Source organism: Aedes albopictus, chromosome 1, assembly GCF_035046485.1.
Source record: "Aedes albopictus strain Foshan chromosome 1, AalbF5, whole genome shotgun sequence".
NCBI classification, from domain to species: Eukaryota; Metazoa; Arthropoda; class Insecta; order Diptera; family Culicidae; genus Aedes; species Aedes albopictus.
In genome coordinates this window covers 258742566-258759079 of record NC_085136.1, presented here as the reverse complement: position 1 = coordinate 258759079, position 16514 = coordinate 258742566, and the positions used below count along the sequence as shown (strand labels likewise).

The 16514-nt window shown below is 45.5% G+C and overlaps 2 protein-coding genes across 2 annotated transcripts; one reads left to right on the top strand and one right to left on the bottom strand.

Moving 5' to 3' along the window:
• Nucleotides 1–4774: 4774 nt before the first annotated feature.
• Nucleotides 4775–5907, top strand: LOC109425515 (transcriptional adapter 1). The gene is made up of 2 exons (XM_019700765.3): nucleotides 4775–5617; nucleotides 5693–5907. Exons 1-2 carry the CDS (start codon nucleotides 4821–4823, stop codon nucleotides 5817–5819), a joined length of 924 nt encoding a protein of 307 aa, XP_019556310.1. The 5' UTR covers nucleotides 4775–4820; the 3' UTR covers nucleotides 5820–5907.
• Nucleotides 5908–5944: 37 nt separating this feature from the next.
• LOC109425514 (delta(3,5)-Delta(2,4)-dienoyl-CoA isomerase, mitochondrial) lies at nucleotides 5945–15984 on the bottom strand. Its single transcript, XM_019700764.3, has 3 exons — nucleotides 15693–15984; nucleotides 15583–15627; nucleotides 5945–6864 (listed from the first exon to the last, which is right to left on the bottom strand). Exons 1-3 carry the CDS (start codon nucleotides 15739–15741, stop codon nucleotides 6005–6007), a joined length of 954 nt encoding a protein of 317 aa, XP_019556309.3. The 5' UTR covers nucleotides 15742–15984; the 3' UTR covers nucleotides 5945–6004.
• Between the last annotated feature and the right edge of the window lie 530 nt (nucleotides 15985–16514).

The following is a 16514-nucleotide window of genomic DNA, read 5'->3' as shown; positions in this document are numbered from 1 at the left end:
GCCGTTCCTTCTTTGTTGCTTATTTTTCGCTTGCGGTGCCATATTCTGTGTACCCTGACCCTAATACGCCAATGCGCAACAAAATGCACCAATGCGTAATGCCAATGGACTACCCGCTTTGCGCGCAGCCACAGTTGATCAGCAGGAGTAAATCAGTTTAATTTTGTATGGCGAAATGCATCTAAACTTGAATTACTTGAAATACAAAGCTTTTCCCGAAAAAATATTTGGTAGGCTTAATAGTGGTTACCATTGTGCACAACCACTACCAAATATTTTTTCGAATAATGTGTTCCACTTTGAAGAATTTGCCTTTAGATGGTATTCGCCATACAATATTTTTGCGATTTACTTTTAGCGATTTTTCGCGCATAGAAGCTAGCGCCACATTGGTCGATACGGAGAGTAGGAAAACAGCCGATGTAGTTAATTAATACTTATGGCTGAATCGAAAATGCGCTAGTGATCTGCCCCTCGGGTCAGGGATTCCCGGAAGTTCCGGCAGGGATGCTTCGAATAGTTCATGCAGGGATTTCTCCACGAGTTCCTCCATGGTTATGGATTATTTCCGGAGTTCATCCAGGGATGCCTCCAAAAATACGTTTCCTCAGTAGGGATTCCTCAGTAGCTCAAGCAGGGATTCCTCAGTAGCTCAAGCAGGGATTCCTCCATGAGTTCCACCAAGGAGTCCTCCAAGAGTTTTCAGGGATTCTTCAGGGATTCCTCCTGAATGTTCAGATGTTTCTTCAATGGTTCTAAGAAGGATCCCACACTTACACTTTAAGGTTTTAGAGGTTTTTCAGGGATTCATCCAGGAATTCCTTCCAGGATTCCGCCAGGCGTTCTTTCCAGGATTTCTTCAAAAGCTTCTTCAGGGAGTTCCTCCAGAAATTCCTTCAGTGAATTCCAGAAGTTATTTCAGTCCTCCAGGAGGGATTTTTCCAGGAGTTCCTTCAGTTATTCCTTCAGGAGTCCCTTCAGGGATTCCTTCTGGAGTTCTTCCAAGGATTATTTCAAGAGTTCGTGCAGAGGTTCCTCCAAGAGTTGCTCCCCGGAATCCTCCAGCGAGTCCTCCAGGAGTTCTTTTAATTCCTCCAGAAGTTCCTTCGGAGTTCTATCCAGAAGTTCCGGCAGGGATGCTTCGAATAGTTCATGCAGGGATTTCTCCACGAGTTCCTCCATGGTTATGGATTATTTCCGGAGTTCATCAAGGGATGCCTCCAAAAATACGTCCAGGGATTCCTCAGTAGCTCAAGCAGGGATTCCTCCATGAGTTCCTCCAAGGAGTCCTCCAAGAGTTTTCAGGGATTCTTCAGGGATTCCTCCTGAATGTTCAGATGTTTCTTCAATGGTTCTAAGAAGGATCCCACACTTACACTTTAAGGTTTTAGAGGTTTTTCAGGGATTCATCCAGGAATTCCTTCCAGGATTCCGCCAGGCGTTCCTTCCAGGATTTCTGCAGGCGTTCTTTCCAGGATTTCTTCAAAAGCTTCTTCAGGGAGTTCCTCCAGAAATTCCTTCAGTGAATTCCAGAAGTTATTTCAGTCCTCCAGGAGGGATTTTTCCAGGAGTTCCTTCAGTTATTCCTTCAGGAGTCCCTTCAGGGATTCCTTCTGGAGTTCTTCCAAGGATTATTTCAAGAGTTCGTGCAGAGGTTCCTTTAAGAGTTGCTCCTCGGAATCCTCCAGCGAGTCCTCCAGGAGTTCTTTTAATTCCTCCAGAAGTTCCTTCAGGGATTCCTCTAGAAGTTCCTTCAGAGTTCTATCCAGAAGTTCCTTCAGGGATTTCTCCAGGAGTTTATTCCCGGAATTGGCTTCTTTAGCGTTGTTAAGATAATTTCATATTCTGAAACTGCATGCAAAACTGAGCCGAAATCCAAATTTTCATGAATTTTGGTGCCCGGGAACCTATTTAAAAATCAGTTTGAAGTTTGTATGGGAACGATTTGTCGAAACACCCCTCGTCGAATTTTGTACTGGGTGGAGCTGTCAAGCAGTTGCCCAGCTGTCAAAAGGTGATTTCGAAACATCTCTTCAAAATTGATTTTAGGTACCAAAATAATGTTCTAAAAATCTGAAAAAAAATCATAGTGGTTCAGAAAAAGGTGCTCTTTCGTATAAAATCAAAAAATCAATACATTTTTCTTAATTTAAAAACCCAATGGATCATTGAAGCCAACTTTTCCGCTACTCACCGCATCAAAACAAAAGAGCCATCGTATATGGACTGTAACACAGTGACAGCAGTCGAGTTACGTCAAACACACAAGACTACGGTGGCGCTATCTGTTCATTTCATAGCGGCCGTTTCAGTTATTTTAGTGATCAATTCTCGAGAAGTTACTTCAGGGGTTCCTTCACTAGTTTCCATAGGGATTCCTCCAGGAGCTCCTTCAGATATTACTCCTGAAATTCCTTAAGAGATTCCTCAAGGAGTTCCTTCAGGTGTTCCTCCAGGAGTTTGTTCAGGAATTGGTCCAGGAGTTACTTCATGGATTTCTGCAGGAGTTCCTTCAGGAATTTCTCTAGTATTCCTCCAGGAGTTCCTTTATAGATTTCTCCATGAGTAACATTGGGAGTTCCTCCAGAAGTTCATTATAAATTCCTCCAGAAATTCCTCTATAGGGATTCCCCCAGAAAATTTTCCAGAAGTTTATGATATGATTTTCAAATAACTCAACGTACATAGTGGTTTCTGCTTTAAGTGGTGTTGCGTGTACGTACACGTTGCATTACACGAACACTACCTGAGTTACTGGTTGAAAATAGTAAACAAAAATCAGCTGATCCCAGCAAAATCAAATGGGCATATTTTCAACCAGTAGATTTGCATTAGTGTTCGTGATGCCGCGCTGCGAAACCACTATAGGTATGTCCATATGGGTTCGTGACATTTTGTTTCGACCTCGGTTTCGACGAAATCTGTTTCCCGTAAAAAAAATCGTTACTTATGTTTGTATGTGCATAAAGGTTCTTGTTTTGCTGCTGGCTTCAACTTGAAGCATTCAATATAAAAGTAAGCAGAAATCTTTACTCAAAAACTTCACAAAAAGTTATCTCCGATTTTTGGTAATGTCGCTTACGACCTATTCAAAACTTTAAAACGACCCTGATAAAAAGTATCATAAAAATACGATAAATTTTATTGTTACAACACCATTTTTTCGAAAAACATTCACCATTAAACATATTGTAATTCACACAACACACTCACCATCACCCCTATTGTTCTATACCATTCGGCGAATGGTAAATGGCACTTTTACAATAAAAAATGGTGGTCGTTATGTATCTTAACCATAAAATTTTGAGAAAATTTTCATACACTTTTTCGCGAAAAACAATAGAATGTATTGTGTTTTTATGAGACATTTTTAGGGCAATTTTCAAAAGATAACAATATATCTTAATGTTTTTTCATTGTTCTTACAATACAAATACAATTAATTGAATGGCGTCAAATGAATCGTTGTTACAATAAAAATACAATAATATTTGTTGTAATTTGTAAGCAGTTTTCGCTTTTGAAAATCCATAGAATTTATATTTCCCGCTAACATTTATATCCAGCATTTACGAGCACTAACGTCCGCCAGAATGATATGCACATTTTATGATAAGAATCAAACACTCTGATGTCTGTCTGGTATGTATTGCTTGGCAGCTGTTGATAAGATCTATCTTCAATCTTTTCAAATAACTGCCAAATATCACAAGTCAGACCTCAGGTCGTATGATCCATACCATAAATCGTTCAATATTCATGTGGCCATTAGTATCTGTAAATGCTGGAGAAAAATGTTACCGAGAAATATGGTTTTTCAAAGGCGAAATCTGTTTACATAACAACAAATATTATTGCATGTTTATTTTAACATCGGTTCAATTGACCCCATTAAACTAATTGTATTTGTATTGTTATCAATTGTAGTTTACTATTTACTAGATTCCTTTAATTTATTAGAAAACATTAGAAAAATCATTGTTCATCTTTTTCTTGTCTTAACATCCTCACTTGGCTATACCTTCTTTTTTGCTAGTTTTCTATAAGTACTTCCTCAGTTATTCATTGAGAGCTTCCTCTGCCAACACGGCTTGACGTCTGTCAGTTTTAGCGAATAACATTCGATAACTGAAACATCTACTGTACTCAAATTTAAAACGAAAACTATAAAAAATATGCCAAGTGATTTTGTATTTGATTATACAAACATGATCCAAGCAACAATAATACTTATTGTTATTCATTTGTTACAAATTGTTTTTAAGTGTAATTGAGAAATAAACTCTTTTTTAATAAAAAGTCCATGAGAACTTTGCAGGCACTTTTGCAACTATTTAAAAACAACTTAAATTAATTTTTACTGATAGTAACTTTAAATTATTATAGAACTATTGAAAAACAATCGAATCAATCAGTCACTAATAAAGCTAATGTTCACTTATTGTACGAACTATGTGGGCTTGATTTCTATTGTAAAAAGTAACAATATATCTACTATGTGTTTTATTGTGAACAATAAAACCAGTCATTTGTTAATAATATTTACCATGTAATGAATGGTAATTTTTTATCCGGGGAGTTCCTGAAATCTGCTTTCCTACCCCATATTCTGCAGAATTTTGTACTAAACATATCCGCTAGTCGCCGCCAGAGAGTGCGCACGTCACAGTGCGAGAAAACGTCATTTTCGACAGCTGTCAAACATTTCGCCTGTTGTTATGCTGTTTGTTTTGTTCCATTCTTCGCGTGCGCTAAAACGCATTCAGTTTTTGTTTGGTGCAGTGCTTGCTTCAACTGCGGCGGTCAAAATCTCGAAAATGACCTCGGCCGAGGAAGTGGATCCGGTGCTAACGGCCAAGCAAACCCTGATGCTGGCCCTCGGAGAAAAATGGCCTCTTTATTTGGCGAATATGAAGCTTTGGTTCCGCAAGAAAACCCCGAAGGAAGAGTTCGATCTCGAGTGCCGGAAGTTGTTCAGTTCGGATCAGATGCACCTGCACAATAAGTTTCTGCTGGCGATTCTGAACAAAATCGATGCCGTCTCGCCGCCGCAAAGTGTGAGTAGTTACGGGGCGGAGTCCAGCCATGGCAGCAAGAGCGGAAGTTCGAAGAAGAGGAAACGGTCGTCGAAATCCTCTACGGATCGGGCAACTTTTGAACCGGCAACGGTGCACGATTTCATCCCGAAGGAACTGGTGGACTACGAGCAGGTGGCCAGCCAGAGTGCGACGATTCCCACGATCCGGTATGCAGCGCAGGAGCTGTTTCTGCCGGACAATGGGCTCGTTCTGGGGCGACTGCTGGTGGGTGCCTGGGAGAATGGTCTGATGAATGTGGACGAGAATGCGGTGGAGCTGATTGTGCACGCGGTGCAAGTGCTGCTGAAGAACATCCTGATGGCGGTTGTTACCAAGCGGAAGCACTTCCGGACGACGGCCAACGGGACGTTTGCGTACGATATTGGGCACCAGCTGGCACACCCGTTCAATCGGAACACGGTAACGAAGGCGAAAATCGACGACGAACCGATGGAGCTGGACAAGGAGATTACGACCGTGTGCTACCTGAAGCCTCCGCCCGGGGAGTCGCTGTTTTTGGCGTCCTGTGGGGAACCGTAAGATGACTTTGTACAGAACTGTACAAGTTACTTTGAAGTAAGAATTTTTACTGATGACGCTCTTCTTTTCAGTTACCCAAATCCAGTAAAGAAGATCACGGTTTACGACGTTTACAAGACACTGCTCAACAGAAACATAATCCCGTCGCATTCCGTGTATTCGATGAACATGGAACGGATATCGAGTTTGCTCTCTTGAACGATCCGGAATTTAGTAAGTATAATTGGATATTTCTCTTTAGTCTTTTAGTCATACTCTAGCTTACAATATAACAGGAATTTAAGGACTTTCGGAGATGTTGAGTAATAAGAGCAGAAAAGAAAGCCTGTTAACCAAAACATACAATGCATTTACCTTAACTTGAAAACAAAGATCTAGCTGATCTACAGTTTAGAAAACACCGGCATCTCATCCTTGCTCTGCTGAGCCATAACGGCATTTATGAAGTCTTCGCTCTGCAAGTTGGTCATATTCATTTCCCGAATCTGATCCAACCCTTCCTGATTGGTGTGATCCAACGAGTACACCATGTTTTTCTTAGTTCCCTGTACCGCGATCGGGCTCTTGCCAGCAATCTGCGTTGCCAGCTCGATCGCCTTCTTGACCATCTCCTCGCGTGACTCGAATACGCTCGATACTAAACCGCAGGCATGGGCCTCGTCGCTCTTGAACTTCCTGGCCGTCAGACAGAGCTCCCGAGCCAAACTTTGACTACCAATCACTTTGGGCAGTCGTTGCAGCGTTCCCACGTCAGCTGCCATTCCAATGTCCACCTCCTTCACCTGGAACCAGGCATCCCGGGTGCAGTAACGCACATCGGCCGCCGTAATCAAATCCACACCAGCACCCACGCATGCAGTGTGAACCGCCGCGATCACCGGCTTGTAGCACCGTTCCAGCGAACTGATCGAGTCCTGGTACAGCTTGATCAGCCCTTCGAACAGCCTAGCCTTCCGCCCAATGTCCTCGATCTCGCCCAACTGTTGGCCCAGTTTCATCATGTCCATCAGGTCGATTCCGGCGGTGAAGTGCTTGGCACTGCCTCCGGACAGAACGATCGCACGGCAATCCGGATCGTCGTGCAGCTGGCTGAAGCATTGGCCCAGCTCGATCCACATGCGCTTGTTGAAGGCATTCAGCCGATCCGGACGGTTCAGCTCCACGTGCACGACGAACGGCTGTGGCGTAGACAGTTTTAGGGTTTCGAAATTGTACTTGCTGGCGGCGGAACATAGGGAACGAACTGAAAAGAAATGGAATATGCAAAATGATGAACTTGGTATGTTTAATGGGTTATTAATCGGTGGTAACTAAAATGGCAAATACACGCTTAGGAAACTACGCACAAATGAGCTTGTAGCAACGGCATTCTAAGGGCCTGGGCCAACCCTCGAGGGGCCTCCCTACTTGCATAGATAACGACCAGGATCATTGGCAACTTCATCATTTGCAGTGAGAAATAGCGGCTCTTTAGAAATGACGACTACTAAATCCATGAACAGGGGTCTCCAGTTAGCCTAGTGGTTAAGGCTATGGATCGCCAATCCGGAGACGGCGGGTTCGATTCCCGTTCCGGTCGGGAAAATTTTCTCGACTACCTGAGCATAATGTATACTTGTACTTACAATATACAAATTCATGCAATGGCAGGCAAAGAAAGCCCTTCAATTAATAACTGTGGAAGTGCTCAAAGAACACTAAGTTGAAGTGAGGCAGGCCAAGTCCCAGTGGGGACGTCGAGCCATAAAAAAGAAGAAGAAGAAGAAGAAATCCATGAACAACAACAGTGTGATCGAGAGTGTAGAGACAGAGGGAACGGCGTTGAACCCGTTCGCGCGAGGAGGACTGGCGAGATTGCCACTACGAGGAGGTGGTGTACCCACCAGCAAACAGGCGGCAGGAGGTTCATCGAAAGGAGCACGAGGCGGCGCAGCACCGGCCAAGGTAGCGCAGATGACCGGCGCGGACCTCACGCGGGCGCCGAACCGCAACAGGAGCAGCCCAGTCAACCAAAGATGTTGGTAGTTGTCGAACAGCTGGACGAGCTGATCGGCTACACGAGCGGATGAACTACCATCAGCAAGGACCTGAAACAGGACCTGCCGAAGCTCCGCAAATCGCTGGCTCTGGCCAAGGAGGAGTATGATCTGCTGGTCGAAGAGTGGGGTATACTGATGCAAGCAAGAATAAGCCATCCCAAAAGGACAGTTTTCTCTTTGCTGGCAACGCAACGATGCAATACGAAACCATGCAGCACGCCGAAGCCGTAGCATAGAGGTCGAATCCTGGATACGCGGCCCAAGAAGCGTCCGACAAAGGCGGGCGAACAGCCAAAGAAGAAGAAAGGGGCGGCTAACGCAATCAAGCTGCCAGGTCGGTTGTGAAACGCGCAAAGGGCAAGGAAACCATGTCTCAAGAGGCCAACCCTAAGAGGAACGGGGGTCGACCGAACCAAGGTAAGGAGAATCTTTGGATTACGGTTGGAAAGAAAAAGATACAAGGCACTAGCTCAGGAGGTATTGGACGAACAAGTGCAGGTGAGAGCCCTAATGGCGAAGGCGATTCTCCAGTGTAAAAAGCTGGACGATATCTTCGACGCAGAGGAGCTTATAGCTGCCCTCAAGCAGCAGTGCGAAATAAATGCACCAAGTGCATCGATTCGTCTACGGAAGGGCCCGGCAGGCACGCCACGATCAAGCTCCCCGTAGCTGAGGAATGAGTGATCGAGGGGGTGATAAAGATGCTCGATCTTTAACGGAGCCTATGGGGTACCTGAGCATCCCCCACAGTAAGCTGTCCCTTACCGCGTTAATGCAGGGCTCTGGCGTGGTGGACATTCTTTCCCGTGCGACTCGTGAGATGTAATCATGAATAAATCAAATAAAAATCAAAACAGGTGGAAGTAGTGGTGCGATCAACCCCTTCGCAAGAAGCGGGTTGATGAGGTCTCCGACAAAGAGAAGCGAGGAGGTAGGCGCTGGGAGCTGCGTACGCAGCTCAAGCGTGGGTGCTCCAGTCCACTTCCCGGCAAGCCAGCCGTTGGAGGTTATGGACGGAGCGTGGTTGCTGAGGGCCGTCAACCAAGGAAACAAAGGACGCAATAGAGGTGGCTGAGCAGCAGCAGCAGCAGCAAAATCATCGACTTTGCGTCCACTAAGTCGAATATAAGCAAGGACCTGAAAACGGCCTTGCTTCGACTTAGGATGTCGATCGACGAGGCCAAGCAGAAGCACGCAGTACTCGCGTTGCTGACTGCTGCAGCAGCGGAACCTGCAAATGAGAAAGTGCCGAAGTTTACTCAAACGGAGGCCTTTTCCTTCGCAGGAAGTCCGAAGCAGGTGGAAGCGACTGCTCGCGACAAACGGGGCAAGCACCCGCAGAAGCGGGCAAGGCAGCCGTCAGGCGAGGAGCTGTCTGGCGGTGCCCGCAAAGCCAGCCGAATAATTACCCCGAAAGTCGGTAATGATGCCGGAAGGTCGGACTCCAGCCAGGGTTCCCGGAAAGCTGGGAAGGGTGGGCCTGAAAAGGCTGGCCCGTCCCGAAACGATGGGAACAAGGGGTTGCGGCCGCTGGTGGGCCCTCAGCAGCCACAGAGCAGGGCGATCCAAGGGGAGGACCCCCCTTGGACGAAGGTAGAGTGGAAAAAGAAGAAGAAGACTAATCCGCTGGTAGTAGTGCAGGACGCCAAGCCCAGGTGTAAGAGGGCAGATGCCAGACGCGAGAAAGGCGACGTCATCAAGACGGAACAGTCCAAGTACTCGGACGTCTTGAAGACGATGCGAAGCGACGCCAAGCTTGAGGGTCTTGGAGCCGACGTACGCAGTATTAGACGTACTCGTACGGGCGAGATGATCCTGAAGCTGAAGTGCCAGAAGGAACACAAGAGCGCCGCCTACAAGAGGCTAGCAGAAGAGGTCCTTGGTGAGGGTGTGCAGGTGAGGGCTCTTACACATGAGACCGAAGTGGAAGAGCTCGTCACGGCACTGCGGCAACAGTGCGATGTGCAGGTGGCCGCCGCAGCCGTTATGCTACGGAAAGGGCCAGCAGGGACACAGATAGCTTTGGTTCAGCTACCTGTGGCGGACGTCAAAAGGTCCGTTAAGATAGGGAACATAAAGGTGGGTTGGTCTGACATTCCACGAGCCACCAGAGGTTTGCTTCAGGTGTCTGGAACCAGGACACAAGTCGTGGGACTGCAAAGGCCCCGACAGGTGCAAACTGTGCAGACGATGTGGCGCTGAAGGTCATAAGGCCCAAAGCTGCACGAGTCCGCCCATCTGCATGATCTCCGACATCCGATGGGTGGTCCAAGGTGCCCGGCCTTCAAGAAAGCCGCAGTGAACAACAAATCACAGTGCATGTAACGCAGCTGAACCTGAACCACTGTGACGCGGCTCATCAACTGCTTTGTCAAGCGGTTTGTGAGTGGGAGACGGATATCGCCATCATAGCGGATTCATACCGAGTACCCGCCGGCAACGGCAACTGGGTCGAGGATGGGTCCAGAAAAATGGCGGCGATATGGACGACGGGTAAATACCCCGTCCAGGAGTTGGTGTCTACTACATATGAAGGTCGTCAAAGTAAACGGGGTCTTCTTCTGTAGCTGTTATGCGCCTCCGCGGTGGCCGATCGAGCAGTTCACGCAAATGCTGGACCGCTTAACAACCGTGCTAACAGGGCGAAAGCTGGTGGTAATAGCGGGTGACTTTAATGCCTGGGCCGTGGAATGGGGAAGCCGTTTCACGAACCAGCGGGGTCAGATCCTGCTAGAAACACTGGCCATCTTAGATGTCGACTTGGCTAATGTCGGTACCAAGACCAAGAGTACCTTTAGTCGATACGGAGCGGAGTCAATTATGGACGTGACCTTTTGTAGTCCTGGCCTAACAAGTAGTTCGAACTGGAGAGTAAACGATAGCTACTCACAGCGATCACCTGGCGGTTCGCTACAGTATCGACTACAATAACAGCAGACAGCGGATAGAAGAAGAGGCGGCTAGGCCAAGGCCAAGCCTTCGCAGGTGGAAGACATCATACTTCGACGAAGGGGTATTTAGGGAGGCGCTCCGCCGTGAGCGAAACTTAATCGGTTTAGACGGCGACGAGCTGGTAGCGGTGCTCTCACGTGCGTGTGATGCGACCATGCCTAGGCGAGTCCACCCTATAAATGGGAGGCCACCAGCTTACTGGTGGACCGACGCGATTGCGGACCTGCGCCGCGCCTGCCTACGGGCTAGGTGGCGGATGCAGCGAGCACCGAGATAAGAGCAAGCAAAAAGGCATGCTTTGAGGGTCTATGTCAGAGTGCCAATACGAACCCGTGGGGTGACACATACAGGATCGTTATGGCCAAGACGAGAGGTGTGATGGCTGCTACAGAGCAATCTCCGGAGATGTTGGAGGGGATCATTGGAGGACTTTTTCCGCGTCATGACCCTAGCCCTTGGCCTCCTTTCGTAGGACAGCCGGGGAGTGGGACTGGTGATGAGAAGAGGGTCACCAATGTGAAACTCGCAGAGATAGCGAAATACCTTAGCGTAGGTAAGGCCCTAGGTCCGGATGGTGTTCCCAACTTGGCCTTAATAGAGCTATTGCAGAGGATCCCGAGATGTTCAGGTCTGCTGTGTAGAAATGCCTGAACGAGGGAGTATTCCCAGAAGTTTGGAAGCGACAGAGCCTGGTTCTATTGCCAGAGGTGGAGAAACAATTTTTGACACGGAACTACTTATATGCTGAATTTTACGTATACAAGGTACAACATGTTTTCGTTCACAGGTTTGTGCGTGGCAAGGCGTTCGTGCAAAAGTGATCGGACAGCGGCACGTGTCTAAATCAAACGGGTACCGCTGTCCGATCACTTTTGCACATTTTGAACGTCTTTCCACGCCCAAACCTGTGAACGAAAACATGTTGTATCTTGTTTACGTAAAATTCAGCATATAAGTAGTTCCATGACAAAAATTGAGCTCAATCCATCAACGCAAACCAAAGTTACAGCATCCCAAATTTGGCCATTTTGTATGAAAATCGGCGTTTGTCCGATCAATTATGCACCACAGTGTACTTGATCGATACGGCGGGGACGGTACTCGAAAAGATCATCCTCAATACAATGTTGAGGCACACCGAGAGTGTAAATGGAAAGGGACGTCAACCGTAGACGCTATCCTGTCGGTTACAAAGACAGCCGAGGTAGCGCTGCAGCTTAAAAGAAGGGGGATTCGCAGTAGTGACTCTGGATGTAAGGAACGTGTTCAATAGCGCCAGTTGGGCTATTGCCGATGCGCTCCAGCATCTGGGGATATCCGGGTGCCTGTACAAGATTCTCAGAAGCTATTTACAGAATCAAATACTAGTATGATACAGAGGTGGGTCGGAAGTGCTTACACAGAACCTCAGGAGTCTGCATGGTTCCATCCTAGGTCCGGTGTTATGGATTTGTCATGTACGACGAGGAGTTGAGGTTCGAGTTCCCGGTGAAGGTGGAGAACATCGGTTTCGCTGACAACATTACGCTGGAAGTTTAAACGGTGAATCGATCGAAGAAAAGGAGTCCACTACTGCCCACTCGATCAAGGTTGTGGAGGCGTGGATGAAATCCAAGAAAACTGGAATTGACTCACCACAAAACTGAGTTGGTGGTTGTGAACAAGCGAAAGTCGGAGCAGCAAGCGGTGATCAGTGTAGGCGATTGCACTATCATTTCAAAGCGCTCCGTCAAACACTTGGGGATGATGATCGATGAGAAGCTTACCTGCGGTAGCCATGTTGATTATGCCTGCAAAAGAGCCTCCACAGCTATAGTGGCACTTTCCCGGATGATGTCCAATATCTCTGCGGTGTACACCAGTAAGCGGAAGCTTCCGGCTAGTGTCGCTACGTCCATACTAAGGTATGGAGGCCCGGCGCTAAGTACCGAAAGTTACCATGGTAAGCTATATGTCTACTATATCACACCACACCAAGTTTTGAACGTGCAGGATGCTTTGTTACGAGTGTAGATCTGAAGGCCTTAACCACATAATACTGAAAGGTGACCTCAGATATCTCTGATGCTTTGGAAATTTTTCTCCCATAGCTTGCACTATATGCATGAATCAAATCGGCAAATTCTGATGTTTGTACACTTCTGTCAAAATATTTTTTCTATCTGTATTAACGAGATTTTGCTAGTTCATCTCGGGACCCACGCTTTTTTTCCCTTCCGAAGGAAGAACTCACATTTTGCGAGTTTGTCGGGAGTGTGATTCGACCCCAGGTCCCCGTCCGACGACGGGACGCAAAGCAGTCAGTAGTGTGCGGTAGTTCGGCAGCAGCAAAGTTTCGCGCGCTCGCTTTGCTAGATTTTTGCGATTTTTTTTCCTCTTCCCTCTGCGGGGCTCCGACGACGGGACGCAAAGCAGTCAGTAGTGTGCGGTAGTTCGGCAGCAGCAAAGTTTCGCGCGCTCGCTTTGCTAGATTTTTGCGATTTTCTTTCCCCTTCTCTCTGCGGGGCTCCGACGACGGGACGCAAAGCAGTCAGTAGTGTGCGGTAGTTCGGCAGCAGCAAAGTTTCGCGCGCTCGCTTTGCTAGATTTTTGCGATTTTTTTTCCTCTTCCCTCTGCGGGGCTCCGACGACGGGACGCAAAGCAGTCAGTAGTGTGCGGTAGTTCGGCAGCAGCAAAGTTTCGCGCGCTCGCTTTGCTAGATTTTTGCGATTTTTTTTTTCTCTTCTCTCTGCGGGGCTCCGACGACGGGACGAGTGTGCGCGCGCCGTGGTTCGAGTCGGTTCCGAATTTTTCGCTTCCCTTCGGCGCTAGTTTCGAATACACTTTTAGTTGATAATAAATATTTTCTTTCATTTTTTGCATTTACACAAGAGTGAAAAATGTTACTTCGGGTTCGCCGGTCGAGAAAAAATCCGGGCGCCGACAAGTGAGTCGCGTTCAGTGTATTTCTGTGTGGAATAGACTAAAGGTTTCTGCTCCCTAGTGGAGTGGAGACGCGCGATAGAATTTTCTTTTTGGCTAGTTCTTGCGTCGAAAAGTGGTCGGTTGTTAACGGCGGTTTGTGTATATTGATCCATTGTCAAATCATATCACCAACCATAGGTGACTCCCGGACTGACAATGTACCTTACCCTACTAACAAAAAATTCCTTCCTGAGACAAACGTGGAGATGCAGCGATTCGCGGTCTTTTTAACAACGTTTGTCTTACTAACATTCCCTTCCACCCTCGATGACCGTAAGGACGTGGCCGGCGCCGTTATTGACCTTATTAAAGTTGAGAGCTCTCGACCTGTGTACATTGAGAATAGTAAGCTAGTCCCAAGCCCTATTCATTGGTTCCTTGTGCAATTTCGATTGCTCTGGTCAATCACGGAGTAGCAACTACGAATTGTGCGGTCATCTATGCTCATGCTCATGCTCACAGTGTGATTCGACCCCAGGTCCCCGGCATGATAGTCAAGTGTTCTAACCGTCACACCAGGTCCGCTCCCCTTCTGTTAATATACCATTTCAAATTCAAACCATATTTCTCACCTTCAGAATAGTTCGGATTATCCAGGGTGCCTCTGTATACAAGTATCATATGATTCAACTGATCTTCTATGACTACCAAAACGCACTATATTAAGTTTGAAATGCACCCGATGCGTTATTACGGGTGTAGATATAAAGACCTTAACTCCAGAATGATTTGGATGGCCTAAGGTATTGCCATAGATGTGCAGTTAGTGTTTCATACTCTGATTTACATGTATGGATCTTATGAAATCAGTTCTGACATGCATACATTAGTTTGATACACTATTACAGGTAAAGGCCTTACAATCAGAACTCCAGAGCTATTTTAAGTTGGCTAGAATATCACCAGATCATGACTACCATCATTTCAAGTTTCAAAAATGTATATTTGAATGTAATTCATCAAGTTCACGTGATTTAAAAAGTAAACACAACTATTTGTATTTAGTAGACAAAGTTCAAAACATCTGAACGCTTTGGATAACCTGGAGATCTATGTTACAGCTGTAAAAGGACATAAGACATTTCTAACTAACAGTCCCAACCCGAACAAAGAATATTGTGCAATTTCCATTGAAATATATCATATGTACAAATAAAACGCGGAATCGAGTGAAAAACAAGTGGTGTACACTACATTTACAGCTATACCTCCAAAATGTTCTAGCATAACATAATCTCCATATATGCATATAATAGCACAACTAATCCCCTTGATAAAAACATTTTGGTTTTGAAAATCCACCCACTGGGTCAAAAGCTATAAGTAAAAGTATGCAAAAAAATTGTCAACATCCTTTAAGAGTTAATTTAGGCGTTTTTTTCCTAAAAAAAACTTTGGACCAAATTGGAAATGGAATAAGTCGTATGTTTGCTAGGCAAAACCCAACCCAAGAATTCAAATAAAAATCTAAATTCCTTTCAAATTCTTTAAGAACTCACTACAATGGTAAGGGTGGTAAGCGTGATCGCGGAAATTCTTCAAAGTGTCTTTCCGACCGAAATAAACACGACTCCATTCCTCAAAGTTTTGAAGTAGGGTCTGGGACCATTTGGGCAGGAGCACCTATTTTGGGCACTTGCTGCTATAACTCAGTCAATTGCAAACCGATTGACTTCAATTTTTGAACAGAGCGAGATACTGCGCCTTGCTAATCGTGTTTCAAAAATCAAGTCAATCGGTTCAAAATTGACTGAGTTATAGCAGCAAGTGCCCAAAATAGGTGCTCCTGCCCAAATGGTCCCAGACCCTACTTCCAAAATTCAAGCGAAGGTTTGCCGGTAAAGTATCTTGTACAATTGCACAATACTGAATAAAATGCAAATTAAAAGATTTTCACAAATTTTGAAAGATGTTATAAGTAAGTATGTAGCAGGGCACTATTTAGGGAAAGTTCTTTTGAATCAAACCCTAATGAATAAGTTTTAAATAATATTAAGAAACTTACCAGCTTGATTTTTAACAATCACGGAAACAGGACCTGTTGAGTGACCTGAAAGTTTAGTCCATATTAATGAAAGGTATTACAGGGTTACCGTGTAGCTACTGATAACTTACTCAACATTTTTGCAGATTTCTGCAAAGCTGTCACACAATTTTTCATCATTTTCACTGTAAAATTGGTAAAATAACACAGAAAATCTAGAACAAAAATGCAATGTGAAGCTCCAATGGATTCACCTCAGATAATGATGGACTTTGATCGGAGGCGATGATGTGTGTGCTTGTAGTTATGAAAGTCGTCTAGTCTTATGTATACTTTTCCCATTCGCCAGATAGCTGTTTTGATTGTGCTCTCTGCTGTGCCTGTATTAGAGCGACCAAACGAAACAAACTGAACCGAAGTGCAGTAAACGGCGATATGAAAGCAGATAAGTACAAAAACATTGAGTTGGAAGTGATGTGGGAATAACTTTACTGGATGGAGAATGAAATGTGAAAGGAAGCGTATACAAAAACAGGCGAAAATCGATTGCATTTAGATACTAAATGTAGAACTTTATATGATTGACATTTAAAAACTAAAGAATGATATTAATTTTATATGCAACATTTTTCCCAAAGACAACAAAGTTCTAAATCCTCAATTTAAAAAGTTATTTATAGTTTTCTTTAAAAATGGCTTATTGCGAATATATTGTAAAGTTTTCTTTCGTTGCGCAATTTGCGCGCCGGGCAGTACGCGCAGCTCCACTCCAGTTGCGCGCAGCCAATCAGGAGCAAGAAAGCAGACGACGTCGTTTTGCGCCAAAGCTACATAAGTTACCATATAGCAACGCCTAGCATGCACAAGTCACAGTAAGCGGTTGAAATTCAAATAAAATTTGTTTTATTAGTCTCTACTAGAGACTCTCTAGGCAATGAACCGAACCAGTCGTT